Below are 15797 nucleotides of genomic sequence, written 5' to 3'. Positions count from 1 at the left end.
TTAGCACTTTTTTGAATTTATCAGAAACTATACTATTTTGCCCAACCTTGGATATAGTACTTGAGAGGGCTTTAAATGTAATGCAATTACTACTTCCTATAATTTAGAAAATATAATTATGTTGATGCAGAAAAAAATTTCATTTCCCTTTTTGGATAGAAAACTATCTGGCACTGAAACAACTTTATCACCTTTGTCATTGTTTAAATTAGTGGTATATAGTGATAAACAATGATATTAAGAAAAAACGAAAACAAAAATCATCCCACTCATCCACAGTGAAATATCTTGTTTGAGTTAAAGAACTATAGAATCATGATTTTTTTTCCTGACTCACAACTGAAGATGGCAGAAAAAGTAACAGAATGAAAGTTGCATAGAGTTGCTTACCTCTTTAAAAATTGTTCCTCAAGATTTACAGTCTTTTAAAAGGACAGACTCCATGAAGATAAAAAATGCAGCGAATGAAGGAGAAAAAAATCATTCAACTTGAAATTTCTGTCAGACATCGCACCCTTATTGAACCAATGTTGAACATAAATAAAAATGTTCAAGTTGAAGTGACCACTTATAGAGTTAATTTCCCAGAAATACTTTGATTTTAAAATATTCTTTATAACATTTAGCAAGAATAGTATGTAATGATCTTTATTGAGAAATGTATATTTAATGTGTTTTCAGTATGGCTAGGATACAGGTTGGAAATTGAAACTGCTTATGATGTAGGCCTCTGTACAGAAATCTATTTGGGGAGACATATTTAAGTTCTACAATATGAGATCATATCTTTCATATTTCATTACCAAGCAGGATGGTTTAAATAGTTCTTCCACATCTGCCATGAGAAATAGTTGAGAAATGCTAGCTATTTAACAAAACTTATTTGGCAACAAAATGCAAGGTGCTTAAATATATTTTCTATTGATTTTTTTTCTTTATTCTTAGATACTTAAGTGAAGAAGTTAGGGTTTCAGATACAGGTAACTACAGAAAAATGTACTTGTCTCACAATCACAGCAATAAAGAAGTAGCAGATTCAATTATGGCGATATACCCATCATAGCAAGCAAATATTATCATTAATGGAGATTTAACTAAAACATATGAAATTCAAAAGAATACAAGCTATCTCCCCTGTTATTTATGTAAATGTTAGAAGTTTTAAATAGCGGTATCTGAGAGGATAAGAACATTACAGGAATAAAAATCAGAAAAGAAGTTTATAAATCGAGTGTTTTCACTGATGACTTAGATATATATTCTTGCAAGATCCCAAAACACTTGACAAAGAAGCTGAAAGACTTTGGAGCTTTAGCAGGCTTCAAAACAAATAAACAGAAAACAAAAATGCATGTTAAAAATATGGCTTCTCAAGAACATGAAATATTGACAAGAGAGTCAGGTTTTAAGATGGATAAAAGGATTAAATACCTTAGAATTACATGGACAAATACAAACTCCAAACTGTTTCAAAACAATTTTGTTCTTGTATGGAATTGCATTTAAAAAGACCTTATTAAGATTTGATATGTTTTATTGATGTTTTATCAAAGATGTTATTTTTATTTCAGACTTTACCAATATTGTCAACCTGATATCCCATTTAAACACTGGCAAAAACCTATTTTAAATTCATATGGCAAAGGGAAAAAAACGATAATTAATTGCCAAAGAAAGAAGAGCTTTCGGTTGAAATTGTATTTTGATATTTGCTGCTTGGTCTTTATGAAAGTGGGCGACTCTCCAAAACAAGAGATTATTTGAATTAGAGGGCCATGAATTAAGATTTGGATGGCATGTCTACTTGTGGTATGACAAGGTTAAGATGAATCTTGACTTTAAGAATCCTTTTGTTGTAACATCCTAAGGTTTTGCAATAATAATAAAACAAGATTCTCTATGAAGATACTGCTTTGGGTGTCAACCCAGGAAGTTTTTTTCAGAAAAGACCAATAGTGAGCTAGACTGATGGGCTTATGGTCAAATAATAACTTTCATGCAAGGTAAAACTATTCTTACATTTAAATAGCAATAGGACTTAGATTTATATACCATTTCACAGTGCTTTACAACCCTGTCTAAGCAGTTTACAGAGTCAGCATATTGCCCCCAACAATCTGGGTCCTCATTTTACCGAAGGATGGAAAGCTGAGTCAACATTGAGCCTAGTCAGGATCGAACTCCTGGCAATCAGCAGAATTAGACTGCAATACTGCATTCTAACCACTGCATCAACACAGATCTTAAGAAGAGTTAGAGTCAGAAGAATGTATCTGTCCTTGGTTTACTTATATACAATTAAAAGAAAGATTTAAACTAGACAGAAAAGTATGAATTTGAAATCGTATTGTGTGGTAATGATGAACATATTGCCAAGGTTTATAAACATCATTGAAACTGAATTTGGAGAATATGTGAAGCAATGCAAGATTCACTGGGCAAAGAATTTGTGGTTTAATATAATGCTTGAACAATGGGAACACATGTGGACAAAGGGTTTGAAATTTACACTGAAAAAAATAAATTGCATTATACTTTTTTATAAAACGATGTACCATTGGTATTTAACACCCAATAAATTGTCAAAGATGTATAAGATGTCACAAGTTAATGCTTTTTTCTTTTCTCCTCTTCATCCTATACTTCTCTCTTTCCCCTTTTCCCTTTTTCCCACTATTTTCATTAAAGTTCACATTGTAATGGTTTTATGTTCATTCTACTGCTCTAAAAAAGTTAGAAGTTAATGCTTTATCTTTTGTCTCCTTCATCCTACACTTCTCTCTTTCCCCTTTCCCCTTTTCCCACTGTTTTCATTTGGACTTTATACTCCAATAGGTTTAATAAAATTATATTATTTGAAAATGAAGAACCAGCTTGATTGCACAACCACCATCCCAGTTCTACCAAAGGTCATACACCAGCATAACCAAGCTATGTCCAGGCCAGAAACCTGACTGAAAGAAGTCCAAATAACCAGTTATCTCCAGGACCCTCTATAATCGTAGCACTACCATCTTCTCCTCCTCCTTTTGGAAACTGGCCCCAAATGGTCAAGTACAAATGGATCCAGTGAAGCTTCCTCAAAACAGCGGAAAACACACTGCTATGACTCCTTTCACTTTTGATTTGAGTTTTTTTAATCAGTTACTTTCTCCCCATTAGTGCAATTCAAAGTTGGAACCTCCTTTTGAGTTTGGAGATTTTTTTAAAGATATTCACTTTTTCCCCCACGTCTGTTTCCATTTACATGTTCTCACAGATCTTGTAATACTGCTTCCGGTCTCTTCTAGAAGTTCCTCAAAATTCCTTGTTAGGTTCAGTCCTGACCTCTTTGTCTTTCTTGGCTCTGGCGTCTTTTCTGGGAAATTTCTATTTTTATAGAAATAGAATACCAATCTCAGGCTGTCGAAACCTTAGATCTCCAAATCTTATTTTGTTGAAGGCTGCAAGGATTTCCTTTCTCCACATTTCATCTATTTTCTCAGATAGGATTGAATTACATAAAATAAAGCCCTAGGTTTTTTATATGACATAATCCTTCCCCCACTCCAAAAACACATACTAAATTGATGCTATTCTCAAAGATTTGAAGAGAATTATAGAATGTAAGTTTTGGGAGGGACCTTGGCTTGGAAACATCACTTGATTCCTTCCAACCTCAAAATGCATGACACTGCAGATGTTGCAATAAAAACAGGATAAAAGAATCCACCTAATGGTTGTTAAACTGTGAAGGCCATTCCAGTTTGGATTAGAGAGCTCTAGTACTTTGATCATTCTAGAAATAGGACTATCCAGTTACTAGTTATCATTTCTGTATTACAAATGAACTATCCAGCTGTTAACCCCTTTACAATACATTCTATTTCTAAATTTACCAACACTATATTAATAACATAGAATCCCCAAATCAACTTACAAATAAAGTTCTGTGCATCTAACAGATTAATAACATTCAGAGAATTTGCAATCCACACACTATCCATAAATATTGTCACAAAAAAGGCATCTCATTGAGAATTGATTCATCAAATAACAAAACTATCAATACGGGAAAAATCACTGATTAATGTTCATCTGTAAACAAGACAAAGATGAAGAATATTTTAGCAGAGAAAAATGATAATATAAGATGAAGAGTTTATGATTTAATAGCAATAGCACTTAGACTTATATAACGTTTCCCACAGCTTTGCAGCCCTCTCTAAGAGGTTTACAGAGTGAGTATATTCACCCTAACAATCTGGATCCTCATTTTATCGACCTCAGAAAGATGGAAGGCTGAGTCAACTATGAGCCAGTAAGGATCAAACTCTTGACAGTGGGCTGAATTAGCCTGCAATACTGCATTATAACCACTGTTTATGTGTTTACTATCATATAAAACAGATTCATTTACTATCAAGTAAACAACAAACTGCCTTTGAACCTTTCTGTAGCTCCACAAATTCAAAAAATATTTTTATAAAAAATATATTAATGATTTGTAATTCAATTTATTTACCATCAGTATCAAAACCTAAGAATTCAAAAACAATATTGTCTCAAGACTAATCCTAAATTATAAGCATAGCAGTAGGATGCTGGGCAGATGAGAAGTACTCCAACAGCTAGACTCACCTTTTTAGCAGAATCTGGGGGCACATCAACCCCATTAATTAGTTCCCCATTATCTGAAAAGATAGGAATGTTGGGACTGAAAATCATGAGGTCGCTCTTGGCACCAGCCTCTGCGCTCACCCCTGCCAGGATGTGGCTGTGGCGATTGGAATAGGACCAGCTGCCCACTTCACTGGCACAGACCAGGGTGGCCATGCCAGGGCCATAAACCATGGATTCCTTTGCCTTGCAGTGGCATCGCAGGGCCACGTAGATGAGAGTGGCCAGCAAGAAGAGGCTGGAAACAGAGCAGATGGCAATGATCAGATAGATGTTGATCGAGTCCACAAGGGGCACAAAGCTCTCCCCTGCCCTTCGAAGATTAATATCCGTTTTGATTGTCTGACCACTTGTCACCAGTGACACACTCAGGGTGGCTGTGGCTGAGAGTTGAGGCTTCCCATGGTCCGTCACCAAAACCAGAACACTCTGGATTTTGCCTCCTTCCGATTCATCCAGAGGATATTTGGTACTCACCTCACCGCTATACTGGCTCACAGACCATGGACTGCTGTTTTCTTCAAGCAGTTTGTACCTGAGCCACGCATTGTAGCCAGAATCTGCATCCAAGGCATGGATCTTGCCTACAATATGCCCAGGCATCATGGGGACCACCAGAAGAATCAGATTCTCTTCTAATGATCCTGACACGGCAGGTGCATTGTCATTCTCATCCAGCACAAAGACCTGAACAGTCGCATTGCCATACAAGGAGGGCATTCCAGCATCCTTGGCTCTCACTTGGAACTCCAGCAGTTTCAACTCCTCATAGTCCAAGGACTGCAGAGCATAGAGCTTTCCACTCTCCGAATGTACAGAGATGTAGCTTGACAATGGCCACAGCTTCTCGTCTATCCAATAGGTGATCAGGGCATTCTCAGCAACGTCTGGGTCTGAGGCAGATACTGTGAAGATGTGAGCACCAGGAGGATTGTTCTCCTTCACAAAGACTGTGTAGGAGGGCTGTGAGAAAATTGGAGCATTATCATTTATGTCACTGATAGGCACTAAGAGGCTGACGCTAGAAGACAGGGCTGGAACACCCTGATCTTCCACTGTCACAACCATCCTGTACTCAGCCACCTGCTCTCGATCTAGGACTGCACCAACAGTCAGGGAGTAGTAGTTCTTGAATGTGGACTCGAGTTTGAAGGGTACATCAGTGGGCAAGAGGAAACAGTTGATTTGTCCGTTGATGCCAGAATCCCTGTCAGAAGCACTGAGGATGGCTACCACAGTCCCTGGAGGAGAGTCCTCTGGCAATGGCACAAAGTGAGAATTCACAGATAATTCTGGAATATTGTCATTCATGTCCAACACTTCAATGAGAACTTTACAGTGCCCTGATAATGGAGAATTGCCTTTATCTTCTGCTACAATTGGAAGTTCATAGAACTTACTTTCTTCGTAATCCAATTTTCCAATTATTCTGATTTCTCCAATATCAGAATTTATACTAAACAACCTTGTGTCATGTAGAGGGATGCTATCATGGAAAAAATAAGAGATTTCCCTATTAATCCCCTCATCTATGTCTGTAGCATTCAGATTAATAACTAATGAGCCACTAGCTGTATTTTCTAGCAACTTTACCCTATAAACAGATTGGTTAAATACAGGGGGGTTGTCATTAGTATCAAGCACATTGATGACCAGCTGAACAGTTCCTGTGAGTTTTGGTTCACCCCCATCAGTGGCTGTCAGTACTAAATGATGCACAGGGCTCTCCTCTCTGTCAAGTGGAACTTTTAACACAAGTACTACAGATTTACTCCCATCTTCATCATTTCCTGAATCAAGAGCAAAATGGTTGTTTGGACTGAGCTTATAAATTAACAGAGCATTAGTACCAATATCTGCATCAGATGCTCCTTCTAATAGGAACTGGGTGCCAGAGGTTATGAATTCTGATATGCTCAGGATCTTTTCTCTGGCAGAGAAGACGGGAGCATTGTCATTCATGTCTTTGATTTCCACCTCCACATGGAAGAACCTCAGAGGTTTCTCCACAATCACCTCCAGATGAAGGACACAGTCTGCAGTCTTGGCACACAGCTCCTCCCTGTCTATCCGGGAATTTACAAACAAGATCCCTCTGCAGGTTTACCTCAAAATATAGCATCCGGAACATCCGAGGCACCAGCTGCTCTAGCAACTGCAGATCAGCTGTCCCATGATAAATGGGGGGTTGTCATTAGTATCAAGCACATTGATGACCAGCTGAACAGTTCCTGTGAGTTTTGGTTCACCCCCATCAGTGGCTGTCAGTACTAAATGATGCACAGGGCTCTCCTCTCTGTCAAGTGGAACTTTTAACACAAGTACTACAGATTTACTCCCATCTTCATCATTTCCTGAATCAAGAGCAAAATGGTTGTTTGGACTGAGCTTATAAATTAACAGAGCATTAGTACCAATATCTGCATCAGATGCTCCTTCTAATAGGAACTGGGTGCCAGAGGTTATGAATTCTGATATGCTCAGGATCTTTTCTCTGGCAGAGAAGACGGGAGCATTGTCATTCATGTCTTTGATTTCCACCTCCACATGGAAGAACCTCAGAGGTTTCTCCACAATCACCTCCAGATGAAGGACACAGTCTGCAGTCTTGGCACACAGCTCCTCCCTGTCTATCCGGGAATTTACAAACAAGATCCCATTCTGCAGGTTTACCTCAAAATAGTCCTTCTCTCCTTTGGACAGCATCCGGAACATCCGAGGCACCAGCTCGCTCACCTCCAACCCCAGATCCTGGGCGATGCGGCCCACAAAGGTGCCGTGCTGGGAGTCCTCCAGCACAGAATAATGGAGCTGGCCGCTCCCCATTTTCCAGGCGGTCTGGAGCAGAAGCAGCTGCAGCAGCCCCGTCGGCCAGGTAAGCATCGCAGACACAGGCACAGCACCCGCAAGCTCTTCTCTTTTTCTCTAAATACCTTGCCTTCAAGGGGTCAGGAGCGGAGCCCACGTAGCCCAGCCATACTGGCAAGCTTTCATAGGTTGGATCTTGGCTTGTTGAGATTTCTCTGTTGTTCGATATTTTCCTTGTGGATCTGGCCGGCAGGAATGTCTGTCCCTTTAAGGGAGGGCTCTGCATTTTCAGTTACTTAGAGGCTTTCCTTAGGAAACAGCGACCTCTTATGACCGCATTTCAAAATGGAGAAACAGACCTCTATTCTTTATTCAGCGTGTGTGGTTGAAGTGCTTAGGAATTCAGACACCTCTTGTGTCTGAATTTCAAACAGACTTCCATTCTGTATTCACGACAGATTTTTAAGAATTATCTAGTCTTCATGCACAGTTACATGCAGTGTAAGTACACTCCTGACCACATAAATGAAAAGCTAACCCAAATATAAGAGATTAATCCCCTGCAGTCATTAACAAAATGTAATTAAATATTATATTAAGTCACCCCATAAATTTGTTTAGTACTTTTATTTGTATGGACAGGAATGAGACATGTAACTATCTGTAACTTTTGTGATCTCATCCATTGTTCCCAGATGTACCATGGTGCTATTCAGGGAGCACTGAATTCGCTTCAAATCATATGAACTAGTTATGAGCAACATGAGGAATAATAAAACATCAGTATCAACAAGATACATAAAAGATAGGAGATAAATATGAAATACTGTCCGTGTTACTTTCCGTTTCTTGTCCAGGGTATGGAGTTCTTAAATAATTCAGATAAATGAAAAGCCAAGCAGTATATGAATTTCCAAAACATTTAATGTGATGTCTAATTGAGAATATTTTTTAAATTATGAGGAATTGAATAATCATAGAAATCTATTCCCTTTTTGCTTGCCATAATGATACTGACATAATTTCAACAACAACGCACATAAAGCAACTTAACTGACGACATTTAGAAAACTGATAAACTGATGTGTTGCCCTAAAAATTGAATTTACTACACAAACTACCATGGCTTGCCACTCACGTCATCCGTTTTGCATAATATATTCTTTCATGAACAATTAATAATTAGATTAATAATTAATCATTAGAGCTACTGTATTCACGCTTCAGAAATGTTTGGGAAGGTCCCTTGTTCTAAAATAGTTGACATATTTCTCGCAGCCCATATTGCTGTGAGAAAAGTATCTAGAATCTTGATAATTCATTTTTCATAAGCTGATTTATATATATATATTTTATGCTCTTTACATATTGCTATTTTAATTTGTGATATGTTTTGCTTTGTATGTTTCAACTTATGACTATAAATATAATCATTTAAAATGTCGTAATGTTCAAATTTTCTCTTTTCCCTGTTTGTTTTCAGTTGTCTGAACTGGACTGTATTGTGTTGTAATCTAAAAAAATAGTCTGAAGAATCTAACTTAGAATTACTGGGTTGGGTGGGACCTTGGAGATCTTCTAGTTCAATCCCCTGCCCAAGGCAGGGTTTTCATATCATCTTGGACAAATGATATCAAATCTTTTCCTATATATCTCCTAGCAACGGAGCACCCACAATTCCAGGAGAGAAGCTGTTACACTGCTTAATAATCCTCACTGTTAGGAAATCTTTTTTATTTCCAGGTTGGCACCCTTCCTTGCCACGCTATTTTGAATTTTGTTTTAATATCCATAGTTTATCTAATGTGGTTTGGGAAAGAGTAATATAGTGTCAGGGAGGGTCCCGTGGCTCAGTAGTTAAAGACGCTGAGCTTGTCAGTTGGAAAGCTGATAGGCCAGGTTCAAGACCAAGCACTGCATGAGGGGGTGAGCTCCCGTTAATTGTCCCAGTTCCTGCACACCTAGCAGTTTGAAAGCATGCAAACGCAAGTGGATTAATAGGTACCACTTTGAGGGAAGGTAACAGTGTTCCGTGCACCTCAGCATACAGTCATGCTGGCCACATGACCATGGGAATTTCTTTGGACAATGCTGGCGCCCTCAGCTAAGAAACGGAAATGGACAGGGGAAACCTTTACCTTTATTATGGTTTCAATTTTTTGGATAATTTATATATGTACAAAGAATTATAGATTTGCAAAGTGGGGGATATATTGAAAGAGATTACTCTTTTACAATGGAGAGATACTAAACATTTACTACCTTGGATCAGTGGATTCTGTATTTTTTCCCTCTTCATGTATTACAAAAGGAATACAAAAACTAGAAACTAGTTTAACCATGTAAAATCAGGAGTCCTCTGATTTCCTACCAAGTAGTGGTTATACGAGCTTAACCTTTCATATTTGCCTCCAGTCTGATGAGGACCTGTTGATCAACTTGTTTTAATGAAAGGTGTCAAGCCAGCTACAAAGTCACTTAAATAGGCAGGCCATCAAGCTCACATTTAAGTAGTTTGTCAAGCCACCCTGGTATTAGCTGTATTGGATGCCTCCAGATCAACAATGTGACTAACTCCAATTATGACATTTATCATTTTATCTTGTGCCCAGTTACTATCTTGCAACGTAGCAGACTGGAAAGCTAAATAGACTGAGCCCCATTTCATCTTTTTCCTGAACCAGTTTGATTTACACTCTTGGAACTGGATAGCCTCTCTGCATTTTTTTTCTCACTGTAATTTGCAACCAGGAAAGTAGTCAAGCTCTTGGAAGAGTCAACATTCTTATTTCTCCCAAATTCTGTACCTGATTTCCATTCATTCATTCATTATGAATCTTTAGTGCTGGTTATTGACTTAAAAATTGGGTCCCTAAATATTTATTTTAATCAATGTATATCTTCCCACCTCACAAAGATTTCTAACAACCTTTGTACTTGTGATTTTAGAACAAATCGAAAAATATAGACTCATATGGCTGGAAGGGACCTTGAGGTCTTTTAGGTCAACCCACTGCTGAAGGCAGGAGATGTTATTGTATCCTGGACAAATGGCCATTTGATCTTTTCTTGAATAGAGCACCCACAACTCTGGGGGGGGCAAACTGTTCCGTTGATTAATTGTTATCACTGTCAGAAAACTGCTCCTTAGTTCCAGCTTGAATTTCCCTCTGATGACCTTCCATCCATTACTTCTTGTCCTATACTCAGGTGCTTTGGAGAATGTCAACCTCCTTATCTCTCTGAATACCCCACACTAACTATCCAAAATGAAAGTCCAGTGCACAAATTCAGAAATAATAGCGTCCACAGGATCTATTGAGCAAATGCTGGTATTTACTTTCAAACATTGGCCTTCTGTAGCCATCAAATAAATGAACTTCTGACAAAAGGCACAACAAATTAATTAGATTTGCAACCCATAAAGGCAATACTTACATGTCTGCAGCAATTAACTGTTGAAGGACAAGATCTTAAGCCTCCTGCTATATGGTACTCAATTCACTGTGTATAAAGATTCATCCATTTAAGAAACGATTCAATCCACATTTTTGGGAACATTTTTTTATTTTCTTCACTCATCAGGATATAGTCTTGGAACTGTTATCTCTCAAGATTTCACCCATTTTTTATTGGGAGCCTATGGGTTCTCCAGTTGTTACATCTGGATATTTTGAGTGTTTGGATTGGAGACCAACCGGAGACATCTGGGTTATGGGCTAAATTGGGAGGCTAACAAAATTTAGGCAAAGGCAGACCGCATCTATATTGTTCCCAAGAAAACCTTATGGGACATCACCTATTCCCACCAATTTACTGAGGAAGTTATTTAATGAAAAAAAGGCTAGCCTGATAAAAACTGTCTTGCAAAACTCTGTGTGGATTTCTAGAATGTATTGGTTGACTGCTTTATGAGCTAAATTAGTATTTCAGTTCCCAGCCTTGGCAGTTTAAAAGGGTAGGGGCTTCATCTCCAATAATTCCTGTTGCTGAGAAGTTGAAGTCCACATATCTGAAATTTATCAAGTCTGAGAAACATTGCTAGAATACACTTAGAATTAATATAAGACAAATAGAATGAAATTTACTTTTATATCATATAGACAAATAAAATATGATTTTGAAGCATATCTTTGAATACCACTATCATTCCAAAAATATTTACTTACAAAAAATATTATAGATTTGCAAATAAATATCCAGATTAGCAAACCAGGTACTAGAGACCATTAGTATAAATGTAAAATGATAAAGATAGACAGATGATAGACATAGATAGATAGATAGGTAGGTAGGTAGGTAGGTAGGTAGATAGATAGATAGATAGATAGATAGATAGACAGACAGACAGACAGACAGACAGACAGACAGACAAACAGATCCAAAAGTGATACAACAGAAATATGATTTTGAATGAATATCAAACAAAACTAGAAACTCACCTCTTTAGCTGAATCTGGGAGCAATTCTGTCCCATTCCTGACTTCCCCATTATTTGCAAAAATGGGAATGTTGGGACTGAAAATCATAAGGTCACTCTTGGCACCAGCCTCTGCACTCACCCCTGCCAGGATGTGGCTGTGGCGATTGGAATAGGACCAGCTGCCCACTTCACTGGCACACACCAGGGTGGCCATGCCAGGGCCATAAACCATGGATTCCTTTGCCTTGCAGTGGCATCGCAGGGCCACATAGATGAGAATGGCCAGCAAAAAGAGGCTGGAAACAGAGCAGATGGCAATGATCAGATAGATGTTGATCGAGTCCACCAAGGGAACGAAGCTCTCCCCTGACATTCGAAAATTAATATCCGTTTTGATTGTCTGACCACTTGTCACCAGTGACACACTCAGGGTGGCTGTGGCTGACAGCTGAGGCTTCCCATGGTCCTTCACCAGAACCAGAACACTCTGGATTTTGCCTCCTTCTGACTCCTCCAGAGAATATTTGGTACTCACCTCACCGCTATACTGGCCCACAGACCATGTAACACTGCTTTCTTCAAGCAGTTCGTACCTGAGCCACGCATTGTAGCCAGAATCCGCATCCAAGGCATGGATCTTGCCAACAATATGCCCAGGCATCACGGGGACCACTAGAAGAATCAGGTTCTCTTCTGATGATCCTGACACGGCAGGTGCGTTGTCATTCTCATCCAGCACAAAGACCTGAATAGTCGCATTGCCACACAAGGAGGGCATTCCAGTATCCTTGGCTCTCACCTGGAACTCCAGCAGTTTCAACTCCTCATAGTCCAAGGACTGCAGAGCATAGAGCTTTCCACTCTCCGAATGTACAGAGATGTAGCTTGACAATGGCCACAGCTTCTCGTCTATCCAATAGGTGATCAGGGCATTCTCAGCTACGTCTGGGTCCAAGGCAGATACTGTGAAGATGTGAGCACCAGGGGGATTGTTCTCCTTCACAAAGACTGTGTAGGAGGGCTGTGTGAAGGCTGGAGCATTATCATTTATGTCACTGATAGGCACTAAGAAGCTGATGCTAGAAGACAGGGGTGGAACGCCTTGATCTTCCACTGTCACAACCATCCTGTATTCAGCCACCTGCTCTCGATCTAGGACTGCACCAACAGTCAGGGAGTAGTAGTTCTTGAATGTGGACTCGAGTTTGAAGGGTACTCCAGTGGGCAAGAGGAAACAGCTGATTTGTCCATTGGTGTCAGAATCCCTGTCAGAAGCACTGAGGATGGCTACCACAGTCCCTGGAGGGGAGTCCTCTGGCAATGGCACAGAGAGAGAATTCACAGATAATTCTGGAATATTGTCATTCATGTCCAATACATCAACAAAAACATCACAATGTCCTGATAATGGAGAACTGCCTTTATCTTCTGCAACAATTTGAAGTTCATAGCAATTAACATCTTCATAGTCCAATTTTCCAATCACTTTGATTTCACCTGTATCAGAATTCATAGTAAATAACTTTGTGACATCTAGAGGTAGGCTATTACTAAAAAAATAAGTGATTTCCCTATTAATCCCCTCATCTATGTCTGTTGCATTCAGAGTAATAACTAATGACCCACTAGCTGTATTTTCTAGCAACTTTACCCTATAAACAGATTGGTTAAATACAGGAGGGTTGTCATTAACATCCAGAACATTGATGACCAGTTGAACAATTCCTGTGAGTTTTGGTTCACCCCCATCCGTGGCTGTCAGTACTAAATGATGCACAGGGTTCTCCTCCCTGTCAAGTGGAACCTTCAATACAAGTACTACAGATTTACTCTCATCTTCATTATTTCCTGAATCAAGAATAAAATGGTTGTTTGGGCTGAGCTTGTAAGTTAACAGAGCATTACTACCAATGTCTGCATCAGAGGCTCTCTCTAAAGAGAATCGTATTCCAGATGTTATGAGTTCTGATATGCTCAGGATCTGTTCCCTGGCAGAGAAGACGGGAGCATTGTCATTCATGTCTTTGATTTCAACCTCCACATGGAAGAACCTCAGAGGTTTCTCCACAATCACCTCCAGATGAAGGACACAGTCTGCAGTCTTGGCACACAGCTCCTCCCTGTCTATCCGGGAATTTACAAACAAGATCCCATTCTGCAGGTTTACCTCAAAATAGTCCTTCTCTCCTTTGGACAGCATCCGGAACATCCGAGGCACCAGCTCGCTCACCTCCAACCCCAGATCCTGGGCTATGCGGCCCACAAAGGTGCCGTGCTGGGATTCCTCCAGCACAGAATAATGGAGCTGGCCGCTCCCCATTTTCCAGGCGGTCTGGAGCAGAAGCAGCTGCAGCAGCCCCGTCGGCCAGGTAAGCATCGCAGACACAGGCACAGCACCCGCAAGCCCCTCTCTTTTTTCTTTAAATATCTTGCCTTCAAGGGGTCAGGAGCGGAGCCCACGTAGCCCAGCCATACTGGCAATGCTTTCATAGGTTGGATCTTGGCTTGTTGTGATTTCTCTGTTGTTCGATATTTCCCTTGTGGATCTGGCCGGCAGGAATGTCGATCCCTTTAAGGGAGGGGCTCTGCATTTTCAGTTTCACTTACAGGCTTTCCTTAGGAAACAGCGACCTCTTGTGACCGCATTTCAAAATGGAGAAACAGACTTTCATTTTGTATTCATGACAGATTTCTAGTAAACTTCCAGTATTTATGAGCATATTAATGTATGTTTCCATAGACTGCTTCGAATTAATTCATGTATTTCTATGTTACTCTAAGTTTCATTATCATTTTTTCCTTAATCATTCAATCCCCTCTAAGAAACGTAATAGCTAAGGTTCAGCATTATGATTCAATATTGATACAAAATGTTTAAACTGTTAAGAAGTGTTTAATGACGAAAATATTTGACAAGGCGATTGGCTATCCTAAATCAGAGGCTAAACATAATGGAAAAATTGATTGAGAAGATAAAAGCAACAGGAACCCTGGGAAGAAGAGGCTACATTTTTTTTAAGGCACTACAGAGAGAGATGTGAGTCATACCATACATATAGCAGACACTTGATTTCCACATATTTGGAGATTTACTAGGCCAAAGATTGTGGAAAGAAATCCTCAGTCAAAGGGTGTGCAGGATATTTAGAAACTTCTCAAAATTAAGATATTGGTCGTACAATTGTATACTATTCCCATGTGAAGAAAAAAAGGCGTAATTTAGAAAAATATTATGGATACACAGGAAACTTTGGACTGAAATAAGAGCTGAACAAATATGTATAGAAAATAGAACATTGGCATTATCATCAAATAGATGTATTAGCAAGTAGCCAAGTCTGTAAAAAGAAAACCAGAAAGGCTAAAGGCTAAAAAGGATCTTAGGTTTCAAGGAAAGCTAAGAGCAACAAAAATTAGTGTTGGTCTACATCAATAATACATGAAAGAAAAAGGAGGATCTGCTGTTATGACAGGATGTAACTAGTCAGAGGAAGTAACTAGTGAGTAACAATAACTAGTGAGAGGGAGAGCTCAGAGCTCAAAGAAACTAATGTAGAGTAATTGCTTTAAGGATGAAGTGACAACCTAAGAAAAATAAAGAGAAATTTAGAGAGCATCTAGCAACCACAAACAAATTTAAATCTCCTGAGAACATTATGAACATTCAACAAACAAATGGATCACTGAACAAATCAACCCAGAGTTCTCATTCATGGCACAAATGACTAGCTCAAATTATCCTACTTCAGACACCTAACTCTCTGGACAAGATTCTAATGCTGAGTAAGATGCAAAAAAAAAAAAAAAATTGAAGGAAAGTGACTAAATCAGTGGATAAAGGAAATGCTGTGGATATAGTTTATTTGGACTTCAGTAAGATATTTGACAAAGTAGACCACAGCTTACT

The 15797-nt window shown here is 39.0% G+C and overlaps 3 protein-coding genes across 3 annotated transcripts in view; all 3 read right to left on the bottom strand.

The window, feature by feature from the left end:
• Positions 1–22: 22 nt before the first annotated feature.
• LOC120300181 (protocadherin alpha-5-like) overlaps positions 23–15797 on the bottom strand; it is a 33391-nt gene continuing 17616 nt past the window's right edge. Inside the window, exons 2-3 of the mRNA XM_039325836.1 lie at positions 4621–6737; positions 23–4077 (exon numbers count right to left, since the gene is read on the bottom strand). Coding sequence (XP_039181770.1) covers positions 4060–4077; positions 4621–6737 — 2135 coding nt within the window. The 3' untranslated portion in view covers positions 23–4059. The remainder of the gene's footprint in view (positions 4078–4620; positions 6738–15797) is intronic.
• LOC120300219 (protocadherin alpha-4-like) lies at positions 6808–9415 on the bottom strand. The gene has a single exon (XM_039325954.1). It carries the CDS (start codon positions 7540–7542, stop codon positions 6808–6810), a length of 735 nt encoding a protein of 244 aa, XP_039181888.1. The 5' UTR covers positions 7543–9415.
• LOC120300183 (protocadherin alpha-5-like) lies at positions 11898–14412 on the bottom strand. The gene has a single exon (XM_039325838.1). It carries the CDS (start codon positions 14265–14267, stop codon positions 11898–11900), a length of 2370 nt encoding a protein of 789 aa, XP_039181772.1. The 5' UTR covers positions 14268–14412.

This window comes from Crotalus tigris, unplaced genomic scaffold (assembly GCF_016545835.1).
Source record: "Crotalus tigris isolate CLP2741 ecotype Arizona unplaced genomic scaffold, ASM1654583v1 scf7180000024339.11422700, whole genome shotgun sequence".
NCBI classification, from domain to species: domain Eukaryota; kingdom Metazoa; phylum Chordata; class Lepidosauria; order Squamata; family Viperidae; genus Crotalus; species Crotalus tigris.
Note: the sequence above shows the minus strand (reverse complement) of the source record. Positions and strands in the feature narration are given on the sequence as shown.